This window comes from Polypterus senegalus, chromosome 11 (assembly GCF_016835505.1).
Source record: "Polypterus senegalus isolate Bchr_013 chromosome 11, ASM1683550v1, whole genome shotgun sequence".
NCBI classification, from domain to species: Eukaryota; Metazoa; Chordata; class Cladistia; order Polypteriformes; family Polypteridae; genus Polypterus; species Polypterus senegalus.
In genome coordinates this window covers 33,979,697-33,994,661 of record NC_053164.1, presented here as the reverse complement: position 1 = coordinate 33,994,661, position 14,965 = coordinate 33,979,697, and the positions used below count along the sequence as shown (strand labels likewise).

The following is a 14,965-nucleotide window of genomic DNA, read 5'->3' as shown; positions in this document are numbered from 1 at the left end:
GTACCCGATGTTGCCACTAAAGAATCGGACTCACGACCGCGAAGCGATAAACAGGAAATACACCGAACATGGATGGATAACCTAAATAGATCCATCCATTTTAGTGGCCAACAGGGATGGGTGTATCGACACCAGCTCATCACAGGACAAATTTAAGAACGAATCCACTTAGAGCAATTTAGAATCACCAGATAATATTCCTTTGAGATGTGCATTGTCCCAGAAAGTTGTCGCTAATCGACGAAACATTAATATCGCGTTATGCGCTTGTTTTGGCACGAGCACTCTTAAAAATAATTATTCTTTAGAGGCCATTTACTGAAATTTGTGGTTCCAATGATGTGTGTGTATTCGTGATCACTCTGCGATGGTCTGGAGTCTTGTCCCGCACTCTTAAAAATACTGACTCTAAAATGGGTCGTGTACCGTATAGAACCATTCATTTTCATATGAATTTAGTTCTTTGGGCTTTAAAATGTCTCTAAAATGTGGCTAAAACAGAAATCTTCAATGTATAGTAATGGGTACCGAAGGATACCCGACAGATCGAGAAAGAAATAATTTAGCCTGTACTGTTAGTGTCCTTTAAAAATCATACGGCAATTGGTGCTTTATAAACCTGTTACATCTCTAGTTATGTGTCGAAGTAAATTATGATTTTTTTTCTTAAATATTCACGTGGATGATTGTTTTGAGAACCAAACAATGGTTCCACTATGCCATCGCCAGCGCCTTTATTTTGAAGAAAGAGTGCGTCAGCCGGATAAGCCCATTTCAGGACGCGGGTCAGGAGCTTATCCCAGTAAACTGGGGTGGATGAAGTAACAAAGACGGAATGAACATATAAAGACTTCTACCCAATCAGTTTAAATATGGCAAACAATCTGACCGTGACTCCTTATACGCAAATATGAAAACTAAAAATGGAGCATCAAAAGAAAAAATCGAAACGGCATCCAAATGCCATGCAACTCTTTTTAACAAAATGCCATGTTCAGAAATCAGGTTCTTCAGTATAGCATTTGAAAAGAATAGTTGGAGAAGTGACAGTGGTATTCATACTTACATTTCGTACACGGTAAAATTAGTATCTGTTACAGACATAGCGTTTTCATTGAACATTTGGGGAGACAAGCAATGGTGACTGTGATTAACGCGCAGTGGCTGCATTGTGTGCAAACGTCCAACTCGAAGGGGCTGAAGAGACGCGCACGCCTTTCAAGTTAACTGAAAGATTTTGGTCAAATCCGCCCGCAAGCACCACACTTCTCTCCTGTTGCAGGTGAACTTGTATTCCCATCCTGGAAAGGGGTGGGGGGTGTGCGGATTTCAATGTGTCCGCACAGAGGAGGAGAGGGGGGTCCCAGACTGACTGGAGCCAGGAATTAATGGCCTCGTTCAGAGTCGATAGTGCTTCTTAATTACCGCACTTGTGAAAAAGCAAGGGGGTGCTCTTCTTTGATCTACCCGTAAATGAATAGTAAATGGAAAGGACAAATGTTGAATAAATACCAACGGCGAGCGCGCACACCATTTATTGGACGGAATTTCTATGAAGTGTCACCGGTGCTGGTTCTTGCCCAGGATTATTCTCCACACACATGTCGAAGGAATTCAAGGTGTAACGCTTATATCGTTCAGCTCTGTCGGATTTTCCAAACTGGGGTGGATTATTTGTTCGCTATCCTGATTTTTAAGATGCAAGGGAAATTTTCGGTGGAATGGCTGGCGCAGAGCAGTCACGGAGACTCATCTTGTACTCGGCACTGCTGGGGGAACTCAATCCCGGAGTCCCGTCAGGCCACGTCAGCTGGGCAGCGACCCGACCGACTGGCCGAGAAAACCCAAAAGCCACACGGCTCGCAGACTGAATGTGAAGCGCCTCCGCGGCAGCAGTCACTTCCGCCCAAAAGCGAAGTTTCCACACTGCAGTCAGGTAAGTCTCGGGGTTATTCCCGTTGAATTTCTTTGTTTCACCAGTAAGCAGTCGCTCAGTTCGAGCAGTCTGTTTTTAATGTAGGCCTATATAGCGCCATTCACATCATGCAACTTCAAAATGACAATGTTGAATTAAATAAGGTGAACAGGCGCCCCGGCCAGAGCTTGTTCCAGACTTGTGCTCAACGTGACTTGGGCATCTGCCACCGTGATTTACATTTATCTGTAATTCTTTATTCTTTGTTAAACACGAACCCACATTTCTGTTTGAATCAGTTTTAAAACAACGATGTATTAAAAGTGTGCATTTGCGAATTTAATGCACACTGAAATATAACTATTTTATATTTGGGCTTTGACTACTGTGTCCAGTTATTTAATATTGAGATAGTTACACTGCAATAACCGTGATTGGCCTGCAATTTTTTGTAAAGTAATTTCACTGCTGAAATTATATTTCATTTTATTTAACGATGTATTAAAAGTGTGCATTTGCGAATTTAATGCACACTGAAATATAACTATTTTATATTTGGGCTTTGACTACTGTGTCCAGTTATTTAATATTAAGATAGTTACACTGCAATAACCGCGATTGGCCTGCAATTTTTTGTAAAGTAATTTCACTGCTGAAATTATATTTCATTTTATTTAAAATTTTATTTAATGAATCATTCTGTCTCTTTCGACTGTTCAGTTTGTGACTCGGAGGAAACATCGGGCTACGAAAGCGAAAGATGTCGCTCGGCGTCCCCTTCTTCTCTTAAAGACGAGGGTCGTCTCACTTCTCGCGAAGCCTCAGCTGGCCCTCCAACAGTCACCTCCTCTGGACGTCGACCCCGGACGGCCTTCACCACCGAGCAGATCAACAAGCTGGAGAACATCTTCAAGAAACAGACATACGTGGGCACTCGCGAGAAGGAGGAGCTGTGCAAAAAGCTCAGTCTGTCCGAGAAACAGGTGAGAGTCACGAGAAACCCGCTCCTCACTAAACACTACAGACGTATTCTTTATTGCGCTGTTCACCACAGAAAGCCACTTGACACAGCAGATATGACACGCTAATCGCGCGGGGACCCATTTTTCTGAATGCAGTTTTTCCATTTCAGAAATTTGGAAGTCTAAAGCAGGAACCAATAAGGCGCCCACACTCAAAGCGGTTCTTCAGAACAATGCTATACAGGGCTCCCAAAAGAATTATTTATACGAAGGTTCCAGAAAGAACCTTTTTATTTGTTTAGATTGGTAACAGGCTCCACAAATAACCATGACTAAATGGAAAGATATTTTTGAAATACCAATTTGTTCCTGATTTTAAAAGGACCCTTGGTGTATACAGTAACCCCAGTTCAGTGTAGATTTTCATGATCTTTTAGTCAGCGTACAATACACTAAAAAGTGGTGTTTTGTCCACAAATGTGGACATTTTAAAGCCTAAACAGTTCATTTCAAACCCTTCCTGGAATTAAATGCTTCTTTGACAAGTGACAGTTCTACGATGAATCACAGAATCCAGTAAAATGCCTTTACAGAACCAGCATTTTTAAGAGTGCATATAGACACAATTACTCCATACTCATCTAGCAGGTACAGTTAACCTGACATTTACATCTCAAGAATAAGACAGTAGTCTATTGTAATTTTTTTTTTCTGGAAATTCTCCAGCTTTTCTCCCATAAATTAATGATAGTTCAGTTTGGTTAACTGGCCAGTCAGAACTGGAGGTGCCCTAAGATGAGCTAGTGCTCAGACTACAGTCTGTTCCTGCTTTATGTTTATTGTAATTGAGATACTCACCTGCTCAGCACAACTGCAAACTGGATTAAATAGGTTAGAAAATGGATGGGGGTGGCACGGTGGTGCAGTTGTAGCGCTGCTGCCTCAAAGTTAGGAGACCCAGGTTCACCTCCCAGGTCCTCCCTGCATGGGGCTTGCATGTTCTTCCCATGTCTGCATGGGTTTCCTCTGGGTGCTCTGGTTTCCTCCCACAGTCCAAAGGCGTGCAGGTTAGGTGCATTGGTGATCCTAAATTGTGCTTGGTGTTTGTGTGTGTGTGTGCGGGCTGGTGCACTGCCCAGGGTTTGTTTCCTGCCTTGTGCCCTGTGCTGACCCTGACCCTGTAGTTAGGATAAAGTGGGTTGGATGATGGATAGATATTATGTTACATTATATTACACTCAGACACACACTGGGGCCAGTTTAGCAATGTCAGTTTAGCTAAACTGCATGTCTTTGGACTGTGGGAGGAAGCAGGAGCTCCCAGAGGAAACCCCCCTAAACAGAGGGAGAACTGCAAACTCCTTGCAGGGGACACCCGTCTTAACCCCATCTCCTTGTTGTGAGCCAGCAGCAACACCACCATGTCACTGTGCCATTTTAGATTAGACTAGATTAGATTAGATAGGTCTGAGTTCTGTTAAGGATGGCGCAGTGGTAGCGCTGCTGCCTCGCAGTTAGGAGACCCGGGTTCGCTTCCCGGGTCCTCCCTACATGGAGTTTGCATGTTCTCCCTGTGTCTGCGTGGGTTTCCTCCCACAATCCAAAGACATGCAGGTTAGGTGGATTGGCGATTCTAAGTTGGCCCTAGTGTGTGTTTGTGTGTGTCCTGCGGTGGGTTGGCACCCTGCCTTGGATTGGTTCCTGCCTTGTGCCCTGTGTTGGCTGGGATTGGCTCCAGCAGACCTCTGTGACCCTGTATTCGGATTCAGCGGGTTGGAAAATAGATGGATGGATGGAGTTCTGTTAAATGCATAATGTGTCATTTCTTGTAATAAAAAGGTAAGGTATGTTGTATTGATCAATAAAATGAATTCCAGTTTTAAATATTTAAGATTTATTATTGCCAACTCTATCTTTAAAAACTGTTTGCTATGGGACCCTAAGTGATTCATTTAGGAAGACAGAATTTCCTGTGTAGAAATCTGAAACAATTGCACTATACACAGTCGTGACCAAAAGTTTTGAGAATGACACAAGTATTGGTTTTCATACAGTTTGCTGCTTCAGTGTTTTTAGATCTTTTTGTCAGATGTTTTTATGGTATACTGAAGTATAATTGCAAGCATTTCATAAGTTTCAAAGGTTTTAATTGACAATTTCATTAAGTTTATGCAAAGAGTCAGTATTTGCAGTGTTGGCCCTTCTTTCTTTTTCAAGACCTCTGCAATTCACCATGGCAGGCTGTCAATCAACTTCTGGGCCAAATCCTGACTGATGGCAGGCCATTCTTACATAATCAGTGCTTAGAGTTTGTCAGAATTTGTGGGTTTTTGTTTGCCCACCTGTCTCTTGAGGATTGATCACAAGTTCACAATTGGCGCTTTTCCACTGCATAGTACGGCACGACACGGTTCAGTTCAGCTCACTTTTGGGGGGTTTTCCACTGGGAACAGTACCTGGTACCTGGTCCTTTTTTTAGTACCACCTCAGCCGAGGTTCCAAGCGCACCGAACCGTTACCAAAACGTGACGTGTAAACTGTGCTGGTCACAGATTGGCCGGAGAAAATCGTCATTACTGCGTCACTGAACTTGCGACACGAGACACAACAGACCTGCTAGATTTTTAGCACAGCCAGCGAAGGTTCGGACTCACCATTTTGTTTTAACCAAAAATGGCTGTTTCGTGGTCTATTGAGGAAGTACAGATGTTCCTCTCGTTGGTAGCCGAGGAGCGGATCCAGCGAGAGCTGGTGGGGCGACACGGAATGAAAAAGTTTTTCAGGAGGTCGCTGGCAGTTAAGTTCATTTTATGCTTTGCAACAGTGATAAAAGTTAGCTAGTGATGTGCTTTTTTTAGATGCTTACCCTTGCGCGTCGTCGAGCTAAAGTGTTGTCGTTGTCTGCGTGTTGTTGTAAAAGTTCCAAAACTCTCTTGTTTTTTTTAGCTGTGTTTTCTTTGGCTGCCATCAGCCTCTTTTGAAACAAACTCCTTCGTCTTGCTGTTAAAAACATCCACATGCCGAGAATGAAGAACACCATTCCGTCAATATGCTCCATTGTTGTGTGTTTGTTTGTGGCGAGTTTACGATGATGTCCCGGCAGTAGAGGCGGCGCAACTATAACGACACGTGAATAATCCCGCCCACGCTAAAGCGGTACTAAACTGCAGTCGAAACGCAAACCGAGCCGAACTGAGCCGAACCAAGGTGAGCTGTACTGAACCGTGCTGTGCCGTACTATGCAGTGGAAAAGCGCCAAATGAGATTAAGGTCTGGGGAGTTTCTTGGCCATGGACCCAAAATTTCAATTTTTTGTTCCCTGAGCCACTTAATTATCAGTTTTGCCTTATGGCTCAGTGCTCCATCAAACTGGAAAAAGTGATCTTGGATGGTTCAGAGAAGTTGCTCTTGGTGGGATTCAATACTTCATTGCCCACATACTACATTGACAGGAAATGCATTAATGCCATCAAAAATCATTAAAAGAATTTTGGAAAATAAGTTGAAATAATTTGTTCAGTTAGCCAGTTATCGTAAGGTGCATGTCCAGCAGCAGAGACTGTAAATATCTACTGAATCTACTAGGATTCTTGGATGTCTGCCTTTGATTAGCTGCTGTCCACCTTGAACTACTATAAGGACAGAGAGAAATGGAGACTGCAAGAATATGTTCAGGTGCAATGACATTGACATGTATTTGTTAAATTGACACTTTCATGCATAGTGACCTAAAACACATCTGCATGGTCAATAGTGTCCATATTCATAGTATAGTGTGAGGTGCAGCTGGTTAAGTGACCAACTCCTGGTCACCCAGTGGGCCAGAGTGGGGATTGGCCCAGTATAACCTGTGGAGACTGACCCAGACACAGACAGGCAGACACATTCATTTTTCTCACCACACATTTATTTACACTATATACAATGTCCAAAGTGCTCCACAAACCCCACAAGTCCCCAAAGTCTTGGCCACACAATGCCTTTCCTCAGACCGCCTCCTTCTCTCCTCTCCAGCTCAGTCCACTCCGCTCCCAACTCTCGCCATCGTATGAAGGGAGGCGGCCCCTTTTATACACACCCGGATGTGCTCCAGGTGCTTCCCAGCAATCTCCCACTGACACGCCCCTGTGTGGTGGAAGTGCCGGCTGCATACCCGGAAGCACTCGGGGTGTCCCCAGTCTTCTTCCCCCCGGCCCTTCTGGGTGTGGCGGAAGTGCCGAGGTCCAGGGCTCCAAAGGCATGGGAGTGCCCCCAGCAGTGACTACGGGCCCCTACAGGGTTGAGCTTCTAAGCTGTGTACCCGTGGCCCCCAAAGGAACCAGGGCAGTCACCCCCACATGGTCTGGGGAAGGCGTAAGTCTTCTTAGGCTTCCCGGCCAGGTCGCCACCTCAGCCATTTCTGACACCTAACACTTTGGTCAGTAAGTATTTCCAGTAGTCCGTATCCAGTCAGTGTGAAAGAAGCTCTACGTTTCTGTAGTATCCACCATTGTATATGTCATGCACAACATAGAAAATCTATTTTTCAAATTTGTCCAAAATAACCATAAGCAGGCAAGAAAGCTCCCATGGGGTCACCCAGTCAGTATTATGCTGAAAGCAGCTACTTTGTGGTTTATAATCATTACCTGGTCAAGCAACACTTCATTTCTAAAGTGGTACAGGGGCTTCCTTACAGTCATGATGTTTCCATAATTCCAGATTCTCGAGCGGAGGCAGGTGAAGCGAGCCCCTCAGGTCTGGATGCAGTGAAGCTGCTGTGGGACTAAACTGGATTTGTTTTGCTTTTCTGTCTCATGCAGAGTAATACACGCTACTTCATTATCTTTGACTTTGCAGGTTATTTAAATTCTAGAACCTTCTACAGAAATAGTGCTAGTGAATTTATGGTCCTAAAATAAAATGCTACAAAAGAGTAGATTTAAACAATAAACTGTTTGCCCATAGTTTACAAACGCAAGAACTAACACTTGATTATGAGTTCTGAACATGTATGTGCCATACCTTAGGGCAGGGGAAGCCCACACTTGTTTGGCTTCCAAGCTACTTTTAAAATGACCAGGTCGAAATGATCTACCTACATTAAAAATATTATATATATACTGAGTATACTTTATACATAAAATATACTGTATGTTGTGGTACCTTGCATAACTGAATAACCTTTATGGCACAATAACAATTCAATACATTTACTGTATGGTCACTACAGTATTTGGATTTAATAATCTTCATGTGGGAAAAGGCTGACTTGCATAAATAAGTAGTGCATAATGAATAGTGCAGTCAAGGAGGTAGCACATTTCCTCATGTTTGGGTATTTTTCCTCTGTGAGTAAGTTCCAAAACTGTCCAAGAGCCCCAGACGTCAGCTGAATGTCATCCTGTAGTGTCAAAATCTCATGCTCCACTGTAGAGGAGTTTTAGGTGAAACAGTGTTGCAATTTTTGATGCGGGTGAATCACCCTCAACATCTTCCCTAAATGGATACCAATTAAATGTGGCAATTGGCTCAAGTTAAGCTCAGTCTTGAAACCGTCTGTCAGTCTGACAGGCAATTTTCAATCTGCTCTGTATAGCGTATGCTGTCAAGTTGCGCACACGCCTTCCATTGCGTCTCCAGCCCTGACGCGAGGTTTTGGATGTTCCCCAAGTCAAGGCGCTGCAGCTTTGAGGACAGATGTTGCATTTTTCGTTTGAAAGCGTTAACTGAGCTAATCATATTGACTATGGTTTTCTCTTTTCCTTGCAGCTGTAAATTAAACTCATTCAACATGTTGGTCAGATCGGAAAAAAAAAATGCCAAGTCTAACAGCCATTCATCGTTATTAAGTTGCTTGTAGTCTGCATGTTTAATGACAAGGAGAAACTCCGTTTTTCTCCAACCAGAGGTCTTGAAATCTCAGCAGGAATTTCTCCCTAGTCATCTGCCTCAACGAAGGCCTCTTTTTATCATCTCTCCATCTTGGAAGGACTTGTTGTGCTTAATGATTGAGTGACTCACCTGGAACGATGCTTCGGTGTGTCTGCCTTTGCTTTTGAATTCAACCGAGTGAAAAATGACGGCTGTCTGATTAACTGCGATTTTAGTTCCCTCTCCTTTCTCTTTCTCAGATCACTTTTTGGAAGGAAGTCAGTTTCGTAGTTTTTATGAACAGTTCGAAAGTGCCTTTCCACATTTTCCTTCTTTGGAATAGCAATGATAGATTGACAGATCAGACAAACGCACTTTGATTGTGACATTGTGAGAAAAAAATCCTCTTCCAATTCCACATCCAGCCCATATCCTCCCCAAACAATTTTTTTTTAAAAATCCCTTCTTTAATCAATATAAATTGGAAGGCTAACTAGATCACAGCCAGAGTTTTGCAGTAGCTCGCGTGTGCGGGATAACCAGTGAGTTAGAAGAAAAGAGATCTCGGACTGGCTGCTCTGTATGTCAGTGAAGTGGCAAATGGCATAGGGAGGATATATAATAGAATAAATTTTTGAATTCCACACGATCTACATGCACTACCTTTCCAATATACCAGTCGATCGCAATTGATGTATTGGGCACCCCTGCCTTAGGGGATTATCAACTGATGTGCTTGCAGAGACTGTGCTTTAATTACAATCATTTTTTATGTCCACTAGTAACGTGCCCAGCAGGTTACTGCTACCTAAAAATGCTTGAATTTCCAGAACATAAGCTTTCAATTTAGACCAAGATCAAGTTTCTGGCCTCTTTAGGGAGGAATGTCCCATTAGGTAGATGCTCTTGAGGTGTAGGAGGAGCTTCATTGGGAGGGCTATGGTCAGTATCTCACCCCGTCTTGAGTCTATGTGTTGTGGACTGCTTTGGATTAAGGGGTTCCACTCTGGCGAATCTCCAACGAGAAAGTAGTCAGTGATTTACCTCCTGATGATGGTGGAGTGGGTGTCTGGAGTCCATCAGTTGCTTGAACCCTTCTACTCTTGAACTAGTTTAAAGATGTACACGAGAGGTTACCTAGAGTCTCTAAATTTCTCTGATGCCAGTCAAGTGAGCCAATGTGCTTTATGGTGGACATCATTCAGGTCCAGTTCCTGCCTTGTGCTTGATGCTGCTGGGGTAGACTTTGACCCCCATGATCCTGGAATCAATGAATTGGTTATCTGGATCTTTATTATCTCATCTTAGTTTAATTTTAATGTTTTCATCGCATGTTTGTGTGAGTTTTTCCATGGCCAGCTCTGTTTCATATCTCTCAGTAGGACAGCTGATGTCTTGAGGTTATGCAGTTTTGATTTGGTTGCATGCGTGAGTTGTGCCTTGGAATTTACTGCTGGCCTACGCTGGTCTGTTCCAGCCATGTGCTCACTGTAGCAAAGGAGGACTGTAGTATCTGTGATGAGTTCAGGATTTGTAGTGTTTACTCCGGAGTGTAAGTCAGGACACTGGTGAATGATGCAGTGAATTCCACACAGCAGCTCATATTGAAACTACTGGTTTATTTGAGTATATATGCCTGTATTTAAATAGGTTTATGTGTGGTCTACAATACAAAAAAAAACGTATTGGTAAATTATACAAAAGTCAAATAGATGTCAGTATTACTCAAAGTAGGTACTAGCTTATCGGCAGTTTGAAATCCAAATTAATAAAGTCTATCAATAAACAGTATCAACAACATTATAGTAAGGTACATTAATAGAACAACATAAACTATTATTGAAAGAATAGTGCTGCCTGTACATAACACTAAGGCACATTCCTAACACATAAACACTAAACATTACACTGTAAACAACTTTATGTCTTACCGTATAACAAACATGCAATGCAAGTCAAACACAAATGACGCACACTTTGTGACTGATACGGTGTATTAGAAATTCTTAGCTATTGCAATTATATAAACTACTTAAGGAAATAAATGAAGTGAAATAACAATGAAATAATGAGAAATTAAATAACAAACACACATATATCTTTCTTCTATGCTAACATCCCATAATAGGTGCTCTTGTGCATGCTGGGAGGTGCACCCTGAAATGTGAGCCGTGTCTCTGAATTATTGCTGTGTCTCACTAATGCATCCACACCACATGCACTTCAGAACAGGGCATCCATCTGAAGCTAAGCATGTTTGGGCCTGGTCACAACTTGGATGGGAGACCACCTATGGCAAGCTTGGGTTTCTTCTGGAAGAGCTGTTGGTGAGGCCAGCAGGGGGCACTTACTCTGTGGTGTTTGTGTAGATCCATAGCAGAGACGCTGCTCTGTAAAAACTGGTGCCATCCTTCAGATGTGACATTAAACTGAAGTCCTGACTCCCTGTGGTGTCATAAAAGCTGCTTAGTGTATCCTGATATCCTTGATGAACTGGCCATTACAGCCTTGACATCCATATCCAGACCACAGGTAAGCGCCCCCTGCTGGCCTCGCCAACACCACTTCTAGCAGCAACTCAAGCTTTTTCGTGGACAGTCTCCCATTCAAGTATTGGCCAGGCCCAAACATGCTTAGTGTCTGGTGGGTGACCTGTTCTGAAGTGCATGTGGTATTGCTGCTGGATTATTAATTATGGATGACAGAAGAAGGCTCCAGTCTGCAGCGACCATGAACTTTACAGTTGTCTAGGTACTGGATGGATGAGATGTTTTTTTTTTTTTTGCAGCCATTGGTACCCATGGCATACTTGGGTGTAACGATGAGCAATGAATGAACAAACTTGTTATTTTGTACTTGTCTTGGTCTCTGAATGAATGCACTGGTACAATGCATTTGCATTCACATTTTATATTGCATTCTACAACAGTCTGGAGCTATCACCTTAACTTCACTTAAATGGCTGCTGTCTTCGGCTAATAGCCTATCAGTAAACTGTTTCACAATGACAACGAGCCAATGACTGACTTGGCAGATGACACCAGGCACCTCCCATTGATCGGTTTACTCTGACTGAGTGACTATGACTGTACATACACTGGTTGATTGAATGAATCAGTATGCCCCCTACTGATCTGGAGAACTATCACAAGTTCATTCATAAACTGCAGACAAGAGTCTCGCAGTACAGTGTCATGATGTGGGAGTCTCAAAAGCACAGGTAAAAAAAAACAATTCTACGGTTGCCCACTAGAGGGGAGAAACACCATCAAAATACCCCAACCAGAAATAAAAAGAGCAGTGACGAATCTTGATAAAAATAAAAGGTTTATTTTCGCCAAGGCTTGTGCAAGCCACCAAGCTCTGAAGAGCACAAGGAGATGTCTGAAAAGGTGTGGCAGACACAGCAAGCAAGTCCCAACACAGAATCCAAAAGTCATAGTCGAAAACAGAGCAGAGATTCAAAATAAAACAATAAACACAGTCCTATTTTGAAATCCATAGGCGAGGCCAAAAGGAAAGCAAGGGTTCAAAAAATCAACAATCACAGTCCCAAACCGAAATCCAAAGATGAAGTTGAAAAACAAGGCACAGGGGCAAAAATCCAGAAAACAAATGAAAAAGCAATAGCAAAAGCAGAGGAACTCATCAAAACTCTCCACCCCCTAGCGTGTTCAATGAACTGCAAAGAACTATGGGAGGCACTTAGGGTGAAGAGTCAACCCTGCAGGTGATTGACAGGTGGCCCCGCTCTTGTGGAGCCACCCACAAAAACACAAGGGTTATAACCTAGGCCCCGCCCCCTAATTAAAACACACGCAGAGTAAAATGTACAAAAGAAACATTCAAGCAAATAAATGATAAAAAATTAAACGACTGTGAACACCAGCCAGGGGGAAAATGCTGGCTGAAACATGACGACAATACACTGAACTCGTTCACTGAAAGAATCAGTTTGTGTACTAAATGGAGGAACAAACTGCAGACAAGAGACTCGCAGTACATCGAGTCTCCATTCAGGTCACTGATGATATACTGTATGTGTGGGAGACTGCATCAGAAAGGACTGGATATAAAAGATTAATCCAAAACTGTTCTCACAATTTTATTGTGACGTGTTCTCTATTCTAATGTTCTATATGTACGATTTATTGTCAAAATTTAATATTGAGGATTATGATGATGATGATGATGATTATGTGTGAATTATTTAGTTGCCTGCTTTTTATATTGTTTAGGTTGCTTGGTATTTAAAGTTGTTACTGTTATGATGCTATTCTAAATTTTAAACTAGAATATAGTTTGATATTTTTGAAGTGATTTAAAAATTTGAATTATGTGAACTGAACAAAATGAATCAAATCACTAAAAAAATTGTCTTGCACATCACTGCTTAGGCGGGTTATATGATAAGCTAAATGAGACAGGATCTTCATCCAAGACACACTACCAACCAGTTTATTTCCTTTTCATTTTCTAGATCAAGAATTGGTTCCAAAACCGGCGGATGAAGCTGAAGAGAGCAATTCAGGATGCCATGGCCCAGGCGTGCCATGTAAATGTATCTGCTCACCTCCCTCCTTATCCTGAGCTCCGGACATTTGGACCAACTCCATATGTTGGTTTCTTTCCTGGACAAGATCCTTCTGGGGCCTTCCTTCCTGTACCACAATACCCAGCACCCTTTCTAAGCCCTGCTACAATGGACACGTCGGTGCACCCACTACCTGCCTTAATGGTTTCACAGAGCGAGGCCAGTGCGAGCCATGCCACATTAGGCAGGTACCACCCGTATGGCCTTTATTATTGAGACTGAGACTGTGGTGTGGGGTCAGAACTAATCAGCTAGGAAGACCCACATGAAAGGAGACCAACCGCTTCTGCAAGTCCAGACAAGTGTTTACATGCTGGGATGAAGTGCAATATTACATTTCTATCATTATTTTATTGAAGATACTATTTAATTGTACAGAATTTGTATTTTATGTCATGATTTTTTAAAATAATATTAATGTGATTTGTGTACTGTTTATCAGGTGTTGTCATTTCTATGTGCAGCAATACAGTGTTTTCTGTTTATTCCAACTTTACTCGACTTTTGCATTTTTTATAATAATAAACATGAACCAAATGGCATCTTTTCATGATTGAATCTAGTTATCCTTGAGTAGGGAAATAATCCCATCAGTTTAAATCTGCTTAAGAGTCATGGAGAACCACTGACAATACTAGAGCCATGTTGGTGTGTGAAACCACAAGCATCTTTGGAATGTGAAAACAGTGAAGCGCGATTTGTGAGCGATTCGTTCTTTTTGAATGACTCTTTTCAGTGAATCATATGAATTGTTTAGTGAGCACAAACAAATCGATTCCGAGGAGCTCAATGGGATTATCGATAAAGCGAATGCGTGTTCTGCGTGACGTTGTCATTGTCTTCCATTTTGTTGCTGCTGCTCACTGGTGGATGCATAAAGCACATTCGCAAGAGCCACCTGACACATGAGAGTTCACTCTTTTGATATCTGAACGAGTTCTGTTTATTTGATTCGAGAATGAGTCTGTACCCACGATTGATTCATGCATGAATCAGTACCTGAGAATCAGTCTAACACAGGGGTGGGCAGTGTCTGTCCTGGAGGGCTGCAGTGGCTGCAGGTTTTTGTCCCAACCCAGTTTCTTAATGAGAAGTCAAATATTACTGATGAAGCACTTATTGTTCAAGAGACAATTTGATGGCTTATTTTAGTGGTCTCACTTGTTAAGGTTCCCCACTCTTAGTTGCTTATTTCAGTCTTAAAAAGCTGAATTCCGTGTTTTTAATGGCTCCTTATTAGCAAAAACGATGTAAATGACAATAGAGCCAGCAGTTTATCATACACTATTTCTTTTAATAAAACGCTTAAGAGAAAAATATGAAAGACTGAAAATTATCCATGTTAGGCTTCAAATCATTTGGATGATATCCTTGGAATGGGAAAAAATCTACGATATAAGAACTTAATATTACAGACTAACAAGCCATAAAATGAAATAAGGTCTGAGATGGCTGGCCCCCCAGGATCGACATTGCCCAACCCCGGCCTAACGATTTGTGTTCATCTGATTCGTGAACAAGTCTGTATCCACAATTCTCTTTCATTTGATTCATGAATAAGTTACTACATGAGAATCAGCCTAACGATACTCGTTCATTTGAATTGTGTGCAAATCATTACGAGCTGCACAATTCTCATTC

At 42.2% G+C, this 14,965-nt stretch overlaps 1 protein-coding gene across 1 annotated transcript; it reads left to right on the top strand.

The window, feature by feature from the left end:
- The first annotated feature begins 1,698 nt into the window (after positions 1-1,698).
- On the top strand, positions 1,699-13,540 carry ved (ventrally expressed dharma/bozozok antagonist). Its single transcript, XM_039767934.1, has 3 exons — positions 1,699-1,936; positions 2,636-2,898; positions 13,211-13,540. Exons 1-3 carry the CDS (start codon positions 1,699-1,701, stop codon positions 13,538-13,540), a joined length of 831 nt encoding a protein of 276 aa, XP_039623868.1.
- The last annotated feature ends 1,425 nt before the right edge of the window (positions 13,541-14,965 follow it).